The 22,716-nt window shown below is 32.3% G+C and overlaps 9 protein-coding genes across 9 annotated transcripts; 3 read left to right on the plus strand and 6 right to left on the minus strand. All coding sequences in view use genetic code 12, as the record gives it.

The window, feature by feature from the left end:
* Positions 1-319: 319 nt before the first annotated feature.
* Positions 320-1,189, minus strand: J8A68_003273 (uncharacterized protein; the record flags this gene model as incomplete). The annotated part of the gene is made up of 1 exon (XM_049407111.1): positions 320-1,189. The coding sequence occupies one exon, from the start codon at positions 1,187-1,189 to the stop codon at positions 320-322; it is 870 nt and encodes a 289-aa protein (XP_049263423.1).
* Positions 1,190-2,009: 820 nt separating this feature from the next.
* On the plus strand, positions 2,010-3,260 carry ARG1 (argininosuccinate synthase; the record flags this gene model as incomplete). The annotated part of the gene is made up of 1 exon (XM_049407112.1): positions 2,010-3,260. The coding sequence occupies one exon, from the start codon at positions 2,010-2,012 to the stop codon at positions 3,258-3,260; it is 1,251 nt and encodes a 416-aa protein (XP_049263424.1).
* Positions 3,261-3,367: 107 nt separating this feature from the next.
* Positions 3,368-4,843, minus strand: J8A68_003275 ([Histone H3]-lysine-36 demethylase; the record flags this gene model as incomplete). Its single annotated transcript, XM_049407114.1, has 1 exon — positions 3,368-4,843. One exon carries the CDS (start codon positions 4,841-4,843, stop codon positions 3,368-3,370), a length of 1,476 nt encoding a protein of 491 aa, XP_049263425.1.
* A 256-nt stretch (positions 4,844-5,099) lies between these two features.
* J8A68_003276 (alpha-ketoacid dehydrogenase kinase family protein) lies at positions 5,100-6,416 on the plus strand (the record flags this gene model as incomplete). Its single annotated transcript, XM_049407115.1, has 1 exon — positions 5,100-6,416. The coding sequence occupies one exon, from the start codon at positions 5,100-5,102 to the stop codon at positions 6,414-6,416; it is 1,317 nt and encodes a 438-aa protein (XP_049263426.1).
* A 460-nt stretch (positions 6,417-6,876) lies between these two features.
* On the plus strand, positions 6,877-8,991 carry J8A68_003277 (uncharacterized protein; the record flags this gene model as incomplete). The annotated part of the gene is made up of 1 exon (XM_049407116.1): positions 6,877-8,991. One exon carries the CDS (start codon positions 6,877-6,879, stop codon positions 8,989-8,991), a length of 2,115 nt encoding a protein of 704 aa, XP_049263427.1.
* Positions 8,992-9,246: 255 nt separating this feature from the next.
* On the minus strand, positions 9,247-13,101 carry PHO81 (Pho81p; the record flags this gene model as incomplete). Its single annotated transcript, XM_049407117.1, has 1 exon — positions 9,247-13,101. The coding sequence occupies one exon, from the start codon at positions 13,099-13,101 to the stop codon at positions 9,247-9,249; it is 3,855 nt and encodes a 1,284-aa protein (XP_049263428.1).
* Positions 13,102-14,350: 1,249 nt separating this feature from the next.
* YRB1 (Ran GTPase-binding protein) lies at positions 14,351-14,959 on the minus strand (the record flags this gene model as incomplete). The annotated part of the gene is made up of 1 exon (XM_049407118.1): positions 14,351-14,959. The coding sequence occupies one exon, from the start codon at positions 14,957-14,959 to the stop codon at positions 14,351-14,353; it is 609 nt and encodes a 202-aa protein (XP_049263429.1).
* A 265-nt stretch (positions 14,960-15,224) lies between these two features.
* On the minus strand, positions 15,225-16,715 carry J8A68_003280 (trans-hexaprenyltranstransferase; the record flags this gene model as incomplete). Its single annotated transcript, XM_049407119.1, has 1 exon — positions 15,225-16,715. One exon carries the CDS (start codon positions 16,713-16,715, stop codon positions 15,225-15,227), a length of 1,491 nt encoding a protein of 496 aa, XP_049263430.1.
* A 793-nt stretch (positions 16,716-17,508) lies between these two features.
* NTH1 (alpha,alpha-trehalase NTH1) lies at positions 17,509-20,262 on the minus strand (the record flags this gene model as incomplete). Its single annotated transcript, XM_049407120.1, has 1 exon — positions 17,509-20,262. The coding sequence occupies one exon, from the start codon at positions 20,260-20,262 to the stop codon at positions 17,509-17,511; it is 2,754 nt and encodes a 917-aa protein (XP_049263431.1).
* Between the last annotated feature and the right edge of the window lie 2,454 nt (positions 20,263-22,716).

Consider the following 22,716-nt stretch of genomic DNA (forward strand, 5'->3'; position numbering starts at 1 on the left):
CACTACTTCCTTGCTAAACAATAATAAACATTAAGGAAGAAAATTTTCGCCGCACTTGGAATGGTTAATGTTGTTTATTCTGTTTGCTTTTGTCTGACGCGATGGTCGTGTAAACTTGCCCAGAAGATTATCAAGTAGAATTTTTTGCAGCCAAATCAAGCATAGCAGGTGTACACAAGAGTAAGTTGAGGCCCTAGATATCAATATGGTTCAAGAAAGGTATATGTATTATACCTTCTCGAGTCAAGATGTATATACCGGAGGGCTATATATTTTATATGCAGAAATTAAAGTTCCCCTAGGTGTGGAAAGTAGACACTTAGTATACTAAACTCATCTTTGTTAAATTCAATTCAATAGTACAAATTATATTAAATATAAATATAATATTCCATATAACAAAATTAAATTTATGAAATTGTATGGCAGCTATTTGGTATTGTTCTAATAATTCTCTAATTGGAATTTGCATTGACATATTAACAAAATAGATTACTTGTATTGAAAGGAATGATAATATTAATGATATTAATTTTATGATGAACTTCCATTTAATTTGAAATTTACCATGATGAACAATACAATAACCAAATACTATATCACCTAAGATTAAAAAGATAATTAACCCTGAGCATAATAAATTGAATATTCCAACATATTGAAGATCAAAACCTGCTTGATTGTAAGTTCTTAATTTACATATATCGGGATTTGATAAACTCATTGGACCTGAACATAATTGTTCAATTGCAGTATAAAAAACATTAACAAATCTTCCAGATGTAAGGTTTGGGTCTGGTTGTTTGGTTAAATTCCCTAATTGAGTACCGAAATCTTGAACAAAGCTAGCAATAATATTTGAGCCTTCTCCATTATAACATATGAGCTCTTCTCCAAATTGATTTCGTTTGCAAAATCCAAAGATGTTAAAATAATATTCACTATTATCAAATAATGTATCTACTACTTGTAGATTAGAATCCAGGATGGTTTCATTGATGTAAATATTTAAATCATTTGATAGATATGTGACAAATTTTAGACCTTCTTGAACTACTTGGATGATATTTTTAGCAAACATTGAATCTGGTTTTATTTGTAATGAAAACGACCCATCTGCCAGTGGATGAAATCTTGAACAACTAAATAAGAAAATAAAACTAAATATGAATAGTACAAAATTGGACATTAATTCTACTAGGGTATAATTTAGAAATGTGAAATATCGTGACATAGAAGACGCTTTCTCAACTTTGTTGATCTTTTCGAGATCCATTATTTAATTTAACGGTATTGGGTTGTTGGTAGTTTGGTTGAGTTTGTGTTGAAAGTTGGTAAAAACTCTCATTGAAATTTTTTTTGGGTGCAAATTTCGCAAGGAGTCAAAAACTCAATCAACTGTTGCTTGTTGCATACCTTAAAATTAATCTGATTCTAAATATGCTACATAAATGCCACTGATGGCAAATTTGAATTGGAAGCTTTCTCCAAAGCATCCTTTAATTATCTTATTTTAGAACCGAGCCTCTAACTCCCCAAGAAACTTGAATAGATGTAGTTTCTAAGATATTTGGTAATACTGTAAATTAGAAAAAATGACAAAATCATGATACTCAAAACAATCTTTTATGACACAGAAACAGATCTTTGAATTAGTCATAACTGTATTGAATGTAGTATCATGGTTATTAAAGGAACTAGTTTGGGTAACACAAAATCGGGAATTGATTGTCAGGTCGTGTACTTTAGTTCAAAAATAATACCTAAGTTCGGATGAGTCACTCCTAATTGGGTAATTGAATTTTTCATTAAGCGCGCTTAACTTTCCTCGATGAGAATTTTTCAATTTTTCTGACTCAAACTTTTTCCAGAGTGAAAAATTTTTTTAATATAAAAACCAAATCAATTCCCGCAATTCTTTTTTTTTTCTAAAACTCTTTTTCTTCTTTTTCTTTCATTACAATTCAATTGAATTTAAAACCCTATATATACACCCCCTATTACTAATAATGTCCAAAGGAAAAGTTTGTTTAGCATATTCTGGTGGTTTAGATACCTCAGTTATTTTAGCTTGGTTATTAGAACAAGGTTATGAAGTTATTGCTTTCTTAGCCAACATTGGTCAAGAAGAAGATTTCGAAGCAGCTGAAAAGAAGGCATTAGCTATTGGTGCCACAAAATTCGTCGTTGTTGATGTTCGTAAAGAATTTGTTGAAAAAGTTTGTTTCCCAGCTATTCAAACTAATGCAATTTATGAAAATGTTTATTTATTAGGTACTTCATTAGCTAGACCAGTTATTGCCGAAGCACAAATCAGAGTTGCTGAAGAATATGGATGTTTTGCTGTTTCTCATGGATGTACTGGTAAAGGAAATGATCAAGTTAGATTTGAATTATCTTTCTATGCATTAAAACCTGATGTTGTTGTTATTGCTCCATGGAGAGATCCAGAATTCTTTAACAGATTTGCTGGTAGAAACCACTTATTAGAATATGCTGCTGAAAAGAATATCCCAGTTGCTCAAACCAAAGCAAAACCATGGTCAACTGATGAAAACATGGCTCATATTTCTTTTGAAGCTGGTATTTTAGAAAATCCAGATACCACCCCACCAAAAGATATGTGGAAATTAACTGTTGATCCAACTGATGCCCCAGATACCCCAGAACAATTCTCGGTTGTTTTCGAAAAGGGTTTACCTGTTAAGTTAATCTTGGATGGTGGTAAGAAGGTAGTCACTGAACCAGTTGAATTATTTATTGAAGCTAATGCATTAGCTAGAAGAAATGGGGTTGGTAGAATTGATATTGTTGAAAATAGATTCATTGGTATCAAATCCAGAGGTTGTTATGAAACCCCAGGTTTAACTATCTTAAGATCAGCTCATGTTGATATTGAAGGATTAACTTTAGATCGTGAAGTTCGTGCCATTAGAGATCAATTTGTTACTCCAACTTGGTCTAAGATTTTATATAATGGTATGTATTTCACTCCAGAAGGTGAATATGTTAGATCTATGATTGATCCATCTCAAAAGACCGTTAATGGTGTTGTTAGGGCTGCTGCCTACAAGGGATCTGTTACTATTTTGGGTAGATCTTCAGATACTGAAAAATTATATGATGAAACTGAATCTTCAATGGATGAATTAACTGGTTTCTCTCCTGAAGATACTTCTGGTTTTATTGCCGTTCAAGCTATTAGAATTAAGAAGTATGGTGAAGCTGCTAGAGAAAAGGGTACTCCTTTGACTTTGTAATTGCTTGATCAGGGATTAAGAAGACATAATAAATGATTTTGGATTGATTTACGGTGTATATATATAGTTAATTTAATATAAACGGATATTACGAAAAAACACTTGAACTATTGCGTAGTTTTAGTAAATGTATCTCTCCATTCCGCAAGTTTGTTTATGAAATCAACTGGGGGTTTCCCTACTAAATCGATTGGTATACTTCTCTTAGCTGATGTGTTGGTTTTACTTAATTCCAAATGCCATTCTAGATGATTTACCAACGAATCCAATAATTCATACTCGTCATTCGTATTCTCAGACTTAATTTCTTTCAGATGGATATCTTCTATGAATTCATCCTTATGATTTAAATAATACCATCCAGTTAACCATATCACTTTATTAAACATTGGAAACCTGAATCGGGAAGGCACTCTAGTTTTCCGTTCAATATCATTAATTTTTAATTGCATTTTCATATCACGTAATGTTAAATAATTCCCACCAATAACTAAAGAATCTTGTGGAGTATGTACAGCATGTATCCAACCACTCGGTATAATAAACAAATCACCTTCTTCTAATGTAACTTTAAATCCATCTTTTGGAGATATTCGTTTTTTATTCTTTGTGATTGAATATTCACCAAACCAGATGAAGTTTTGAGTTTGCTCCAAACACCAAGAAGTATATAAATCTAAGTTGTCTTGCGTTGGAGGATACATCATAAATGTTTTGAGTCCCTTACATACCGTATAATATACTGAAGTTCCACCAAAATCAATATGAAAATCAGTGAATGAATTCTTAACTGACATCAAACAATATTTTGTCACTTTTGATCGAGATTGTTCATCATTGGGGTTCCATACTTTATCAACCAAATCTAATTCCTCAACCATTGTAGGTCGTTTAAACGAATCTCCGAGTCCTTTAGCTTGAGATATTTCCAAGGAAATTACATTTCTGATTCTATCTCGGGAATTTTCATCGGTGAGGAAATAATCTCGCCATTGTCCCATTTTCCATCCTGGTGATACACTTTGTTGTGAGAGGACATCCATTACTTCTACTGGATGGTCGTCTCCCACCTTGCTAGTTATATATTGAATATCGATTTTATTTCTAGGAATTGGTAGTTCCATGCCTACTTTTGAAAGATTTGCTTTTCTGATTAAGATTGGCTTCTTCATTTCAGTTGATAATGCGTATTCTTTAGTCAATTCGTCAACATAATTCAAATGTGGATTTAGCTTCGATTCGGGATTGGAAAACTCGAGGAATTTAGGTAGATGAGGATGACATGATTTATCAACGGCAAAAGTATCACCTTCATTTAAGGCCACATAATCAATGGATACTTTAGCTCGTTTAGATTTTCTTTTGTAGATTGAATCTCCATGTTTGGGTATACAATCTTTACAATGATAAGAATGGAGATTATTAATTTCTAATGGAGTTAATTGAAGACATTGAGTATGAAACCATTGTTTACATGGTTCACATTGTAACCAACTAATATTAGTTGATGATGTTCTAGATTCATCATCCAATGGGTTGTTGATACAAATAGGACAAGTGTCTATTGAAGGCATCTTCTTCATAATAAGCTTTAAGCTTGGCAATAAGAGTCTAGACAGTGATTGTTAGTTTGGATTAGATGACTCAAATTGGTTAGACGGGTGATTTAGTAAAATTTATTTTTTTCTATTGGGGTTTTAAGAGGGGTGTAAAAACAATAATCCTGATAAGAGAGATTTTCAAATTTGGTAATTCTTTTTCTTCTTCTTCTTCTTCTCATCTCCTAATTGACCGAAGCAATAACCCCATAGTCATAACCACCAGGAAGAGAAACAAGATATGTTACTTGTCAGAAGAGGAATTACACGAAGAGGAAGGCTACCATATTTAAGACCCTTAACTCAAATAAGAACCAATAGTATTGGGCTTTCAGTATGTGAAGATGAAATTGGTCAACAAGAAAGATTCTTAAATGAATATAAAATAAGATCTTTATTAGAACAGCCAATCCTATATTATGCTCAAAAGGAATTACCTAAATTCTCAATGGATCAATTATATAAACAATCAGCAAAACTTTCATCTACGACGATTTTACAGAATGCTTCTATGACTGTTGAACATTTATTAGCTTATAATGCAAGAAGATTAACTGAATTTAGAAAATTACCATATTTGGTTGTACTTAATCCTTCAATATCAGAATCTTATAATACTTATTTACATACTATGGCATCCTTGTTGAAAGCTTCATTATATCCTCCTCATACTCTAGCTGAGAATGAAAGGTTTGCAAAAGAAGTATTAGCAGAATTTATTGATGTTCATGCTGATACTTTACCAAGTCTATCGAAGGGGTTCCAAGAAGTTAGTAATAATTTATTAAGTTTTAAACAAATTAAAGCGTTTTTGGATGAGCATTTACGAGAAAGAATAAGTATGAGATTAATTGCTCATCAACATTTAGAACTAACAAAATCAATTGGTAATCCTGATAAATATGTTAAAGGTGGAAAATATAATGGTGTTATCAAAATGTTACATATCCCAGATGTTATAAAAAAGAATGCTGCTGTGGTTAATGATATTACAATGTTGAAATATGATCAATCCGTCCCAATCTCAATAGATACTAATTTATATCCATTGAATTATTGGAGTAGATCAGAACCTCCTTTGGAAGCAAGAACGGAAGAAGAATTATTAAATTTCCCATATATTGAATATCATCTTGATTATATCCTTATGGAATTATTTAAAAATTCATTTAGAGCCCATATCGAAAACAATGTTCATGATCCAGTACAAGTTACAATCTCAACATCTTCTTCTCCATATTATTTAGAATTAAGAATTAGAGATAAAGGAAAAGGGGTCCCACCCAAAGTATTAAAACATATATTTGATTATTCTTTCACTACATTTGATTCAGGAGAAGGTGATAGTTATAAAACTTTGAATGTCCCACCTGGTTTAGGTGCTAATACTGTTGCTGGAATGGGGTATGGATTACCCCTTCTGAGAGCTTATGTTGAAATATTTAATGATACGATTCCAGATGAAGATGGAATTACTCCAGGCACAAAAGGACTGTTGACAGTTCAATCTTATTATGGTTGGGGGACTGACGTTTACTTGAAGACAGTGGGATATTAGTTATTGTCTATACCCAGAATTCAACTAGTAATGGAGTATTGGTAATACGTTGAAATGTGGCGATTTTATGGTTTCACAATAAATTCATTTATATCGTGTGACCCCACAAATCCACTACGATTACAAGTCATCAAAGAGAGATCGTAAGTCATAACCTGGCGACTTCTCATAGTTAGCATATACCTTTATACATAGTCATATCTCTGTAGTATAATGTGACACTATAAATCGTGTAAAAGTTTAGATACGCGGCTAAACCCCTATAGGTTTCTATTTTAGGAACTAGTGCGGCTCAGCCCAGATTTCCTATTTCTAATACGAAAAATCACTAACCGATAAAATGCCAAGCTGTAACATCAACAGATTTGAAAGAAACCGTCGCGTAACTAACCACCACACACTTTTCTTTCCTTCTGTCATTTTGAATTGCATAGCTGGTTTTCCCGATATATTAGATGATATGTATTCATCATCATCATCACTGACCTTTGGCAATGGATCTTTCAACAATGATGGTTTTCCAATTCATTCGTTTCCTTCTGGTGCTAATAATAGCCCACCTCAACCACCCGGGATTATGACACCCTCACAATTCGTACAGCAGGAAATAGATATGATATTAATCAATAGTGATTCACTGGCATGCAATGAAAACTTTTCGATTTTCATAAAATATATAATTGATAATGTTTACACTCCCAACGGTGATGGTACTGGTAGTGAAATGCCTACATATCAAAGTCTTTCATTATACGCATTGAAATTACTTACCCTGAATTTATTCTTAAAGAATTATAAATTCTGTTTGGGAAAGATATTGGCATTTTTGAAAACATTTACAAGATTAACTGAAGCTAGATTAACTGAAGATCAAGATGATAAAGATAACGATGAAGAGAAAGTTGTCATATACGAGGCTGAATGCGTGAAAGAATTCTTATGTATTGTGCTACTATTGTTATTGAAGGTGAAAAATACTGGACCTTCAGATAGTCCCAATTGTGCAACAGAGCCACTTGAAATAATTGAAGATGAAGATCTTTATTCCACATTAAGATCATTTAATTTCATATCTGTCATATCTCAATTTATAACCACCCAGGTAAAAGCTATATCAATTTCAAAATCATCATATGTTATACTTAAATTCGGTTGTGATATCTTCTTTGAGTATTTATTTCATGTTGGATTATTACAAGATGATGAATTTGAAAGTTTAACTAATAATACTGAATTAATTTCAACATTAATTAAATATTTATTGACAAATGAGAATTTTAATAATTATGATTTAGATTCGGATGATTTTGAAGATGAAGATAAATTAATTGCATATGAAGAATTCAAGCTTTTGCTATTAATTAATGAACAGTATTTAATGAAGTTTTACACTTCTGGGAAAATCAAGAATAAAGTATTTGACGGATTAATGAAAGGCAATACCGATGATAATTCCATACCCAACTTAACAAATATTACTGGGTTTATTAATTTAATGATTTATCACCTAAATCGAGAAGAATCTCATATCATCAAGATTTTAATATTAAAATTCTTATACTTGGTATTCACAACTTCATATACAACTAGATTGGTATACCTTAATGATTTAAAGATCTTGGTTGATATTTTCATTCGAGAATTGAATAATATGGACTTTACAGGGGATAAAATATATGAAAATAGAAACTTAACATTAACATATTTACGAGTACTATATCCAATCTTACTATTTTCACAATTCAAAGACATTAATGAAGGATACAGAACTAAAGAATTAATGGACTTATTTCTGAATATAATTATAAACTCAGATATACTACTATCTGATCTTTCCACCGATTCTATTAATAATAACGAATCAGAAAAGGAGAATGCAATTTCAAAATTAGCTCAACAATGCATGTCAATTAAATGGTTAAAGCACCTTTCCAAAAAAGATCATCTGCAGCTGCAACCCAAAAGAAGGGGTTCTTCAGAATCCTCGCTGGAAACATCTAGCGTTAAAGATGAAATAATAGAACCCAGTCAATTCACAAGAGTTCTATCAGTACGAGCATCCACCAGGAATGATTATCACAACAATACCAGATCTCATAATATCGTCCAACAGCCCCAGGAGCCTCAAAAATCCATATATGCAGAAAATAACAACAACATATTCTTAACCAACACGACAAAATCATCAAACACTCATTCATCAACAACCACGTTCATAAAATCACCTTGGACAGGTGAAGATATCAAACTCCCTCCTACAGAAACCAATCTCCAATCAACAAGCCATAACATATTGGACCTTCCCAAGGAATATCTCAAATCAAAACCACTCCCCGTGCTTCCAATACCAGAAATGACCCAATCTGAACCGGATTTATATCTACATAAAACAAGTTCTTCTACTAGTTCGGTGAATTCGGCATCTTCTTCATTGGTATTGAAGGCTTTGAAAAAGAAAGCACCACCGCCTCCACCACCAAGATCGAGATTGAATAGTCCGGCACCGGAGCTCGTGAAAGGAGGAGGTGGTGGGACGGGTCCTCCTCCACCTCCACCTTCTCGACGCAGGCGTTGAAGAAAGGATGAGGTTAGCGTTAATAATTTAATATATATTGACTTTCTAGAGTATATAGGGCAGTTCGCTGTTCATTTTCATGATAGCATTTGTATGCATTTCGAAGTTGGTAGATCGCCGTGTACCCCATACAAAAAGTTGGTAGTGCTACAACAGAGATGTCATATCCAAACGGAGGGATGTATACCATTCCAGTATTGACCATATATGCATTAACTAAATATTACAGTTTAATATATAATTTGTATATACTTTCTATACCGATATATCCTCTTTAAAACTCAAAACATCATTAAACCTCAATCCATTAATTTCAGTCTTCGTATAAGAATCCAATTCTTTTTGAATACATTCTTCATTCTCATCATCGGTGACATCACTACTTGCAACCAAAACCAATCCTCTTGATCGAATCAAGGGAATGAGTTTAGGAACTAGGTTTAATAAATGAATTGAAGTGACTAATCCGATTAAATTATTATTGATTGTGAAATTGACTGCTTCTTTGATGGAACGGGTTGCGAATTCTTGATATTGATCTGCCATTCGAGAGATCTGAATTGATTCTTGATCTTCATGATGTTCACTGGTAGTGGTGGTAGTGGAGGCGGTGGGTGTAGTGGTCCTAATTATTGATTCATGACCTGGAGATTTCCATTTCTTGAGATCATCAATTAATAATCCATTAGTGGTTCGTGATTCGAATTTCCCTTGTTTGGAATTATAAGTTATACCATTCATAAGTAAAAACACAGGGAAATTTGGTTGTTTCCAATTTAAGATTTTACAAATTAATGAATTTGATGATAGGAATATAATTGATCTTCCAGGAGTACAAGTATCCATTTTTGAAGTTCTTATATGATTAAAAACATCATTCAATGTAAAATCAATAAAATTATTCAAATTAGCCTGAATATTACCAATAAAAGGCAACATCCTTAATTCATACAATGAAGGGAAAACTAATTCTAAATTCAAATTAATCCCCACATGTAAAATATCAAGGAATATATCCAAAGGTAAATAAACAATCCTTAATAATTTCTTAATAGATCCAATATCTTTAATACTCATCCTTGCTAAATCATGAATCACTTTACTATAATCGAATAAATCATCAGTTATGGAAGTTAATTGTTCTAATGATAAATTAGGTAAATATAAATCAATCTTTTCCGTTAATGGAATCGACCAATGGGGACATACTACTGGAGTACCATCATTCAATAAACAAATCTTTACTCGTAAATATTCTCCAGAAAGTGAAGTGGCGGTAACTATAGATGACGAGGCCATGAGTTCAGATGGAGCAGGATGAGCTACCGCAGCGGCAGTAGTTGCAGGTGCATTGACATTGGAGTTTAAATTCCCGGGCGACAAGAAATTATTTGGAGATAATCCACCAGCGGCATTCAATTTCAAAGTTTGTCTATTTTTGACAAAACTAGTTGAAGATTTCCAATATGTATCAAATTTTGAAGTTTCTAATAATGTACCTGAAAATGGGAAAATTATTTGATAATTAAATTTAATTTCTCCAATATTTCTTAATCTTAAATCAAATAACGGTAATTGAATAGTACTTAATTCAGGTGATGATGTATCAAGTTCTGAGAATGATAATGCGGTAGTTTTCGCAATTAATCTTGTCCCGAATTTAGGGAAAATTTCAAAATCAATTCTAAATTCATGTAAGGTATCAATATCAGTTTGGAAAACAGTATTATTATTGGCTTTAGTTTCATCACCAATTGGTAATAAGATATTTCTGGGGATAATATCGGAAATATTGGAAGTAAGTGTAATTCTACCTGGTTTTAAATCAGTAGTTGAATTAAACAAATTTATAAATGAACTATCAGCTGGGAACATCAATTCAATCAATACTTTCTGTTCCAAGAAATTATGTCCATAACGTCTCAATGGTAATATTGGAGGTGGTAATTGTAAATCAGGAATACTATCCACATTCTTTTCAATAGACCCACTATCTTCAGAATCATCATCATTTAAAATCGTATCATGAATAACTTTATCACCAGAATCCACCGACACCATTTCATTCAAATTAGCAATTTTATTATTTGTAGTTAATCCACAACAAATACCTTCAACATTCTCAATTGTGGTATAATAACTCAATAATTCATTCACAACATCAATATGTCCCTCCACAACACAATAATATAATACATTATATCCATCTTCATCAATCACATTTAATTTCGCTCCCAATTTAACCAATTCCTGAGTTGTCTTAACATGTCCTTCAGAAGCAGCATAGAAAATTGGAGTCCATTTATTAAATCCATCCAATTTATTAACATCAGCTCCATATTGAATTAATAATTTGATTAATTTATAATGTCCCGATCTTGAAACTACATGTAATGGTAATAATCCTTCTACATCTTGTTGATTCATGACTTTTTTAATTTCTCCTGATTTATCATATGATAATAAATATTCTACTGTTTTATAATCTCCAAATCTACATGCGTAATTTATTGGAAGATATTGTAATTTACCTTTATCTGCTTGGGGGAATCCATTTGCTCCATATTGAAGTAATTTTTTCATGATATTGAAATGTCCATGTTTGATAGTTAATAATAAAGCTGTCATTGAATCATTGTCCATGATATCTATATGTTCTTTAGGGAAAAATGGTAGTATTATATCAAGTAAATCGCTTCTATTATTTTGAGATGCATAATGTAAACAAGTTCTTCCGGCAAAATCTTTACCAGTTAATAAACTGATTCTTTCAGCTTCAGTTAGTTTTTCAAATATGTAGTTAACGATGAATGTCCTTGAATGATTAACGGAATCAATTGAGTTGAGAACTTTAACTCCATTATTTATTATAACATGACTTTCATGAGTAGAAGCAGGAGGGATGGAACAACATTCATGAAGGATGTTTTTATTATTATTGAAATCATCATTTATAAACGTGAAGTCCACGTCACAATCAATTAAATGAAGAAATGATTCAAGGAAACTATCGGATATTTTCAAATTACCAACTGATAATAATAAAATTTTGGTGATTTTATATCTGGCAAGGGAATTAAATTTTGAACCTGATTCCGCGGTAGATTTAGCACTTCCAGAAGAACCCTTGGATGAGCTTTTCACTTTATCTATCCATTGTGCAAGTAAAGATAAATCAGGATCTTTAATTGTGGCAACATTAACAAAACTAGTATAAAGTTCATCTACTTCATTATTTTGTATATTAACAATTGAAGAACTTCTTGAAAACGTGGTGAATTGTGGATTTGATAAATCAGTATTTGCTAGACCTGAGCTTATATTTGTAGTCAGATTATCTCTAGATAATGAATTCAATATTTGTGGTTGTCCACCACTGGTTGAAGTTGGAACAGAAGTTCCATTTAAAGCTTGAAGGGAAGTATAATCACCTTCCATAATCGATTCTATATCAAATAATGATTGAGTAACCAAATCACTTAATTCATTAATTTCATTCTTATGGAATACTGGTTGGACACTAACAGCGGTTTGTATAAACAATTCTTTTGTTCTTGATTTAGATCTTTTATCCCATTTTTTAACAACTTTTGAAAACCCAGTTTCATTTAATTCAATAAATTGTTGTAATCTAATTAAATCTTGATGAATCTTTTTGAAATTTTGATATAAATTAAGAAATGAAATTGAATTTTTAAAATTAGCATTGATATTATTATTATTAGTGGAAGTATTACCATGTTGATGGATATATTCATTTGATTTAGCAAATAATTCATGTTTCTTCATTAATAATAAATCAAGATTAATGGCTAAATTTGCTTGTTTTTCAAGATAAAATGAATTAACTTTATCTAATTCACGTTCTACTCTAAAGAAGAACTGAGCTCTATTTTCTTTAAGTGTTTGTTGTATTTCTTGTTGTGAAGAAGCAGTAGTTGTAGTTATTATAGGTGGTGAACCTGTTGTAGTTGTAGTAGTAGTGGTTGAAGCAGTTGAAGGTATTGCTAATTGTTTGATTAATTTTTTTAAAGCTTTATAATCAATAAAATGACCAGAATATTCTGGTAACTCTAACTGTCTACTAGCAAGATACTTTCCAAACTTCATTTTTCTTATTGCTCTCTATTAAATTTATATCTGTTGATTGTATTTGAAAGTTGGTTAGCTGGTTGGTTGTAAAAAAAAAATAGTATAAACAGAGGAAAGAAAGTAAGCAACAGCAGCCGCAGCACATTGCAGAAAGAATGAAACAAGAAGAGAAAGAAAAAAAAAAAAGATTTTGCAATTTTAATCCACGTGGATGGGAGTTAAATTATCATGTTCTCTCTTTATTAATTAAGTTAAATTTATATTAGAGTAAGTAAGAGACATGCAAATGAAACAACAACGTTTTCCTTACATTTAATATTATTATAGAATCATAGACTCATAGACTCATAGACTCATAGACTCATAGACTCATAGACTCATAGAATCGTTATTTTTGAGATTGTCAGGATCTTGTTGTATTCTTCCTTTGAAAATTTATCCTCCCCCCAGAAAAAGTAAGCGATGATAACAAAATATTGGAGCGCATTTTCTGGCTCATAGTTTATTGTTCAATTGCGCATTTGAGTTTACAATACTAGTTCGTATTTAAATATTCATTGGCTGATCAGCTAGCCAACTAGACAACGCGTCTTATTCGTAAGATCTACAATAATCGGATCATCGTCCTTATAGTATTTCATTAACGAGGCTGCAAAATTCTTTGCAATACGCCTCGAAGTGTTACCCGGATCTTCGTACGGCGTGTAACCTGAAATACAATAATCAGTCAAATTCCTGTTACAGCACTCCTCAATAAGAGTAATAATCAGATTTTACCATGATAAAATCGACAATGGCCTCTCAAGAGTAAACGTGTAGTTGTTTCAGCTGAAAGTGACAAATATGGTAAGGAAAAATCCGTGATATTCAATGCGGTGCAAACTGAGCAGTTTAAGGAAGTCAGTTTTCCAATTGAAGAAAATACACAAAGATTCCCGTAGTAATTGATTCCATAGCTCCATATGTATCTTGACTACTTTCCAGGTATGACAATTACCAAACTTTGCTTCTTTAAGGGAAATGTTGCCAAATATAGAACATAGAGGCAACAGGAAAAATAATGATTCTCCCAAGCAGTTCGTGTTGTGCATTTGGCTGACGAAGAATGTCATACGCAACTTAACAGCGCATTCAATTTACAAATGAAGGTCAAACAACAAGCCATATCCTAACTAATAACTTCACCGAAATACTTTTATATTTGTATAATTGAAAAAAAGGGAATCTTTGCTATATAATTTATACTCTATATAACTTTCTCATATATTTAATCCTTCTTAGCGGCATCTCTAGCAGCATCGAAATGTTCCTTAAAGAGATCGGCATTTTCCTTATTACCAAATCTAATAGCTAAAGTTTGAGCTTCAGGTTCACCTTCAGAAACATCGGCAGTAACATTATAAACCCAAGATCTATCAGATCCAATATTTGGTTTTAATTCATAATCACCAGAAATTAAATGATTAGCACAAATCTTTAAAGTCTTATCTCTTCTCATCAAGATTCTAACCTTACCAGTTTCTTTATGTTTTAAGAATTTAACATCACCAGTACCTCTTTCTTTCCATTCTTTTGTATCAGCATGAAATCTAAATAATTTAGCACGAACTTTAAATAATACATCTTCATCTTCTTCATAAGTCTTAACATCAACTTTTTCTAATGTAACCAATGGCTCGAAATGAACATCAACTTCTTCTTCTTCTGCTTTATCTTCTTCACCTTCTTTAGATTTAGATTCGGTTTTAGATTCTGATTCTTCTTCTTTTGGTTCTTCTTTCTTTTCCTTCTTAGCACCAAACATAGAGAATACGTTGGCGGTTGGTGGTTTTGGAATTGAAGTTTCTTCACTTACTTTTGATTCTTCAGCAGACATTATATTGTGGATTATAATATGATTGATTGGGGAAATGGGGGATACTAAGTAAAATATGTGTGGTAAATTTTTGATCTGAATTTTTTTTTTCTTCTCTCAGCTTCTTTTGGTTCTGCCTCTTCTTGTTTTTTTGTGTGGGTTTTTTTTTTTGGTTTCCCTTTAACGAGATAATATGACTTCTTAATTGGGAAGTAACTCACGTTGCTGTAATAATTACTCATTATATTTATCTATTTACAAATTATTCTAAATACACATAATAACTCTACTTGGATCTAGTTAATATAGAATTAGTTAAAAACTCTAAAGCACTTCTTGCATCAGATTCAGGCAAACATCTTAAATTCTTCAATGCACGACGACAATAATCTTCTGCCATTTCTCTAGTCTTTTCCAATCCATTATATTTTTCAACTGCTCTTCTTGCAATTTCAACATCTCCAGGCTCACTAAATTTCCTCCCAATTAACTCTCCCAATTGTGGTTGTTCTTTCCAGGCAAATAAAATAGGTGCAGTGGCTAAACCTAATTTTAAATCAGCTTGGGTTGGTTTCCCAAATGCCGCATCACTAGAAGTATAATCTAACATATCATCAACTATTTGGAAACATAATCCTAAGTTTCTCCCGAAATCATAACAATTTTCAATAACATCATCTTGAGCACCACTTAATACAGCAGCTGCTCGGGACAGTTTTGACATTAATGATGCGGTTTTAAGATATGTTTTATGTAAATAATATTCAAATGCTGCTTCTACATTGGTTAAATGATCAAGTTCTTCTTTTGTTTGAGTTGGAGTCTTGACACAATATTCATGTTGTTTCGTGGGGACTTTGCCAGTTGGTTCCGGTATGGATTTATCTTCTCCATCATTATTTATAATATTATTATTACCATTAGGGGCCATGACAGTATTTTTCAATTGCATGAATTCTCCTTCAACTAAATTAGCAATTGTAGTTGATAATAATTCAATAACTTCCGGATTTCTTAATCTTGCAATTGCAACAGAAGCTCTTGCTAATAAGAAATCTCCAGCTAATACTGCCATTTTATTAGTGAAAGCTATATTACCACTTGGTCTACCTCTTCTAGAATCAGATAAATCAATCACATCATCATGTAATAATGAAGCAGTATGTATCATTTCCACAATCTCGGCCAATCTTCTTTGTTTGGGTAAGATCCCATTCATAGCATCAAATTGAGGTAATTTATCCATTGGTTTCAGTAATGGATCCAAAATAACCTTGGGGTTGATTCCATGTAAGATTCTCAATGGAGAAATTGAATCATCTACAGATTTCCCAGCTACTGACGTCTTAGTTGGTGTACCTTTAAAATGGGGTTGTTCCGTAACATCATAAGTATCTATTTTAATTCTATTTCTTTGTTCCAAAGGGATATTCAGTAATGCTTTTGATAATAATAATACAATTAATGGACGGACATTTTTACCATCAGCTTCAAAATAGTAACTACTTACACGATTTAAAGTAGGATGACCCAGTCCGATTAAGTTCGCTATAGATTTTGCCAAATTGGACATTTCATGACTGACTATTGAAAATGGATCATGGAAAACTGATTCAGTTGGTGGTTGTACTAATTTTTCTGCAGTTTCAACTGCGGTATTGAATGTGTTTGGGGAATGGGTTGAATAGAAAGAACAAGACCCGACAACCTTGACTCTAGATTGTTGTAGTTTAAGAGCTCGTAATCTAGGTGTAGCGGATCTTACTCTCAGAAGCATCGTATGTTAACTTGAATTGAAAGGGTAATACTGAGATCTAGAATTGAAATTTTTCAAGAAATAATTCAGCCAAAATTTTTTATTCCTTTAAAATCTCTTTGGTTGTTTCTTTTTTTTTTTTTTTTTGCTGTTGCATTTTTTCTTCCTTCTTGTCAGTGTTGCTGCCCTGTGTCTCCTATTCTTGCTCTGTCTTCGGAGGTTTTAAAATGGTTGTAAACTACCCCTTAGTTTGATCAAGGGGGTAAGGTGAGACATTGCTTACTCTCCATAATCCCAAATGCACGATAAAGGGAGATGGCTTGTTGTTTTGTTAAAAATTGAAGAAATGACTCATCTAGAATAAAATACAATTTTGTTTAATGATTATTCTATGCGAAGGCTGTCCCAACTCGTGTACCTATAGCTTGCTTCCTCTCAAATAGTCAGAAGTTTTGACAGCGTATTGCTAGTTTATTCTGTTCTAATGAACCTGACTGTTAAGATTACTACTGCCTGTTCTGAGTGAATTGTCCAAGACAATATTTTGTTCTTAAGGGTGCCAATTGGTTGCAAAAAAAAAACCTTTCAAACATTCAAAGAGATATCAATTTTACAGCATTACTCTACACGTAACTCTAATAATGTAATATATATTGTAAACAGAATAAGCAGAACAAGTAAATAAACGCTATTAATAAAAGAACTACCTTTGCACATGTATAAATATAAAAAAAATATGTAAACTAAAATTCAATCTATGATTAACCCCAAATATAACTCCCGCAATCAGTTACACCATCCTGGATGGACTCCATCAATTATAATCAGCTCTTTGAGAAGGATGCATATTTCTTAAGAAAACTTTTGGAGGAGTCAAAGTCCCCAAAGCTCTTTGAGCATAAAGATTCAAAAATTGCAATCCAAACAAATAACTAGCATTAACCCATCCAAACCCTTCAGTAGCCACCCCCTTAAAATCCAATCCTTGATTTCCATATTCTGCATCCACACGATGGGGTACTGCCCCCTTGGTGACATTATACTTCTCAACCACAACCCCATTATAATCAACAAATGATTTCGTCATCATGAATAACCATCTATATGCCAATCTTCTGGCTACACCATCGTATCCATAATTAACCAATCCTATCCAGGCTAAGATTTGTTGTGGGGCCCAACCGAATGGATAATCCCATTGACGGGATGGACGGGTTAATCCAATCTCACCACGGGATTTTAAAGTACCAGAAGCTAATCCTCCATGCTCTTCGAATTTTGGTAATGAATTGGTAACGATTGCTTCTGCTTGATGAGGAGATGCAAGTTCGGCATAAAGGGGCCAAAAAGTGGTGGCGGATTCATAACTTGTTTGTTGTTGTTCATGGACATTATAATCATAATAGATTGAATCTTCTTCATTCCATAAATATTTATCAACATTGGTTTTTCTAATTTCCGCCCTATCAAGCCACATTTGACTATTATATAATGTACCATCAACTTCTAATTCATCATCAAAGAAATTGGATAATATGAATGCAATATCTTTTTCATATTTATATAATAATGAATTTAAATCAACCGTGGCTAAATAGGCACATTTTCCTTCTAATCGATATGAAGTGTCATGACCCGATTCTCTCACTGCACGGTCATGTAAGAAATATTCATCTAATTCCGGTTCTTTAATAATTCCATCATTATATTTTTCAATAAATGCATCACGAGACAACCCATATTTTTGAAGATAACTTTCCAAGACAGCATCGAAATGAGTAGCTTCAGTTTCTGGTGGAACACCTACACCAGCGGGATGATAGCATGATAATCCAGTACGTTCATCATATCTTGGTTTGGAACACCATACACTTTCATATTCGGTAATAGCAGCAATGGTTGCCCTTTTCAAGAAATCACTAGCATCAGGTAATTCTTCAGGAGCAATTTCAATGGTTTTATTAAAAATTCTCAAGGACATATCAGTTAAGAATGGTGGTTGGGATCTACCTAAATAATATGATCTATTGGCATTTAAGATTTTTCCATAATGATCAATTTCATAAATGAAATTCTCAGCCATCCCTCTTGCTAATTCCAAATGTTCTCTTCTACCTGGTGTAACATCAGTCAAAAGTCCCAATGTTTCCATATATGAATCCCATCCGTATAATTCATTAAATCTACCACCGGGGACAACATATGGCCAAAAGGATAAATTCGTAGGATCTTCAGGATCAGGTCTGGATGCAAGTGATAATAATCCTGGTTTCTTATTGATTGATTTTATATATTTACCATCGATAACTTTTGGTAAATATTGAACATCTAAATATACCCCTTTTGTATGTTGTTGAATTTTTTTGAAAAATTCATATTGATCAGGACGATTATATGGAACATAAATACGATGAGAATCTTCGTTGATATGAACAGTTCCATCTGGATCAACCCAACTTTCTTTGATCTTGGTATCTCTTGCCATTTCAACAATGTTTTCTTTGGTGACTCTTCTAGTTAATGCTTTCCAAAAACTAGTTGAAATGAATCGTTTCATTCTATTCAATGGATTTTCATTCAATCTTGCTTCATCAAGAACAATTTGACGTCTACCAAATCTACTAGCAATAGTTAATTCTTGTAATAAATTAGATAACATATAGGTTCCTCTAACAGAAGATTGATTATACCCATTTGAATTAACCGTACCTAATCTTAATACTTTTGGACCAGAATCTTCAATAGTGATTTGACAATTACCATCAGTATCTTCATTTTCTAATAATTCTTTTAAAGTAGCTTCAATATTGGGGATATAAAACCTTTTTGGTCTAATATGAGTATCATCAACTGAAGCTCTTCTATAATGGAACTTTTCTTTGGGTGCGGCGGCTAATGATGCAGACGATGGATTTTCTTGGTAGATGGGAATAATGGAGGGTCTTCTTTTGAGTTCTCCTCCATAGTGATCTATACCATCAGCAGGAGTGATATCACTGTGCAGGTGTTTTCTTTCTGGCATTGTCGACTCAATCGGACCTGGTGTTCTAAATACAGGTTCCTTATCTTCCTGTTCTTGTTTTTCTGGTGGGGGAGGGGTAGGTATTTCACGTGGAATAGTATCTTTTAATGAATGAGGAATGAAAGCATCTGGAGATGGGGATGGGGATGGGTTGGTTGGACTAACTACTTCTTCATCTTCTTCATCATCTGAATGCATAGCAAATACGATATTGGTACCATTTGGTCTATGCATATTTTGAGGGAATGTTGCAGTTGGGGGAGTAGGAGATTTGGAAGAACCGGAAGATGGAGGTTCTGAAAGTTCTTTAATGGTTGAAGTTGGATGTAATTCTTGTAACTGTCTCAAGAAATTTTGTCTTGTAGACTGAGATTCAATTACAGAAAATGTTCGAACTCTATTTAATGGAGAAGTTAATTTATTTGATTTTCTTTGCTTATCTCCGTAATAGTTTTCAGCAACATCATAAGGATCATCATCATCAGTAGAAGAGCTTGATACTCTTCTATGTCTAAATGGATTTGTTTGTAATGTTTGTAAATCCATTTTTGTTAGCTTTTTCTATAGAATTTGTAAATATAACAAGCAATAGTAAACTAAGAAAGAAGTAAAATTGAAAAATGAAAATAGGAAGAAAGAAAATTATTAACTTTTTATATTTTAATTAATCAGTTATTTTATTATTATCTATAAAAATAAAATGTATGACACAAAAATTTTAATTTTTAAATTTAGATTGTTCAGTTGGGAAAGGCGGGATTCATCAATAAAACCATTCATTGCAGTTTAATCAATTTTTCTTTAAACTGCCCTTATCATTACATATTAGACACATTGCATTGGAGTTACTTGACATAATTATATACTTAAGGATAACGTAATTTTGATGACAAATAAACCTTTAACTTTACAAGAGATGACTTCATTTCCTTTGAGACACAATTCCGTGGGAATAATACTTCTTTAGGCTCAGTTAAAAAAAAAAAAAATAGGTTGCATTGCAAAAATTATGTCATTAATTTCTCGAAGCAAAAAAAATAATTAACAATTTTGTATGGCGTTCTCTGTCTCTTCTCTGTCACTTCTTTGTTTATATTTTATATAAACAATGAGAGAAATGTCATTCTAAAGAACAATACGACAACATCCCATAGAAAAATGTTAAAAAATATTAACAAGCGGCAAACGAAATGCAAGAAAAAGAAAAGCGATTTGGAATCATCCAATTTCAAAACAGTGATGCGCAAAAATGATGTGGATCATAACAAAAGAAAAGAAAAGGAGAACCTCACCCAATAATTTTTCTTCATTTAATCATTTTATTTCACACGACATCTCTCTAATTAATCTCTAATACATAAGAGTTTACTAAGTAATCGATCCATGTGGCTAATTAAGAAAAATCTTTCAACCACACTTTTACCAAGAAAATTGACACTAAAGCCTAATTTTTCCCCAGTAAACTTGAAATTGCAAAAACGCTTAAAATTGACGAACTTCCGTCAACACTTGTATCTCAACTAAGTTTCTTCAACAACCAATAAGAAACTCTGAAATCTATCTGTCTTTACAGCTGGTTGGAAAGTCTCGTATTCTATTTTTATAATTGGAAGGTTATGCTTAACTCCTGTATAGCAATCAAATGTAGGCTGATGTAATTCTGCGACTCACAAACTCTCATTCAGCCTACCTTGCCCTGCTTAATAAAAATATCACCTCCAAAAATAATCAAAATCGATTCAGATCTAAACTTCCCATATTGTACACTTTCCCCTAATTGCACTTAGGTCCCCACACATTTGCACTTATTCGTTGACTTTATTGTTTCGTTTAGTCGTTTTTTTTTTGTCGGGCGGGAACAACTATTTGAAATTTCTCGCTTAATTCTAATTTTTCCGAGAATTATTTCATCCGCAGAAGGAGTTAAGATACGCAGTATACCAGCCCGATAGGTTTATTTGAGTAGTACAAAGATGAATTTACAGCTATAATGGTTGTCAACACATTTCTTCAATTACTTTCAATGCTAAAAGTGTTTGAATAATTTTAAATGTGGCGATTATTTTTTATGGAGTTTGATTAATTTATTTTTAGTAAGAGGCGGTTTTTTGCGGAGAAAACATAATTTTGCAGCCATTATTTCAAAACTGACTAAAAAAAATTGACATTGTTTAAAATACAAACCAGCTATTTTCAACTCTACAAGTATGCTAGATTCTCCTATTTCTGTGAACATAGTTTGATTTCGCCACCAATATCGGAATATAAACCATTAAGAGTCTTGTTCTATAATAATAAAAACCCAGCTTCCCTTTCATCAAGTTACCGTTTTAAGAAGTCCCCCCAGATAGCCACGAGGGATTCGTGAAGGCTTTTTGCCACGAGCCCCAGTCAGAATAGTCTCCTCTTTTTTTTCTAAACCCACAGTTATATTTAAATTCCAGTTGTAATAGATATTGTTCAAAAAAGATAGCGAGCTATTTCCAAGTCTGTAAGATTAAGTTGTAGTTGCTGAAATTGTTATTGTTTTTAATTAGTTTTATTATTTTTTTAAGTTCTATATTCTATATTAATTATTTGATAATTAATCTATGCAAGTGAACTAATTATTTATTATCCTAATATCCATAGAAGCTTGTTGTCCATGACTGGACAATGCAATCAGTTTAATGCATTCAGGTAGTTGAAAGTGGCAAGCGTCTAAATATTAAAATCCAGTTGATATCACTCTATGTAAATTCGACACTTCAAGTATAAGTCTCTTGAGTCGTGTGTTTTTTTTCCAACAATAGTGTATTAACTATTTAACATACTAATTACTCATAAGATATACTAAAAATTATACAAAAGTTAATGGAGAATAATAACTCTATTCATTTAATTTCATAAGTGTATAAATTATAAAGAGCTATTAGATACCAGCTAGTGTATATTTGGGGTTTCACACCTATGTAGCGATAAACTAAAGTAATATAATCTATAGAGACATTTGTCTAAAAT

Source organism: Hemisphaericaspora subhashii (genome assembly GCF_019202705.1).
Source record: "Hemisphaericaspora subhashii strain CBS 10753 chromosome Unknown scaffold42, whole genome shotgun sequence".
Taxonomy (NCBI): Eukaryota; Fungi; Ascomycota; class Pichiomycetes; order Serinales; family Debaryomycetaceae; genus Hemisphaericaspora; species Hemisphaericaspora subhashii.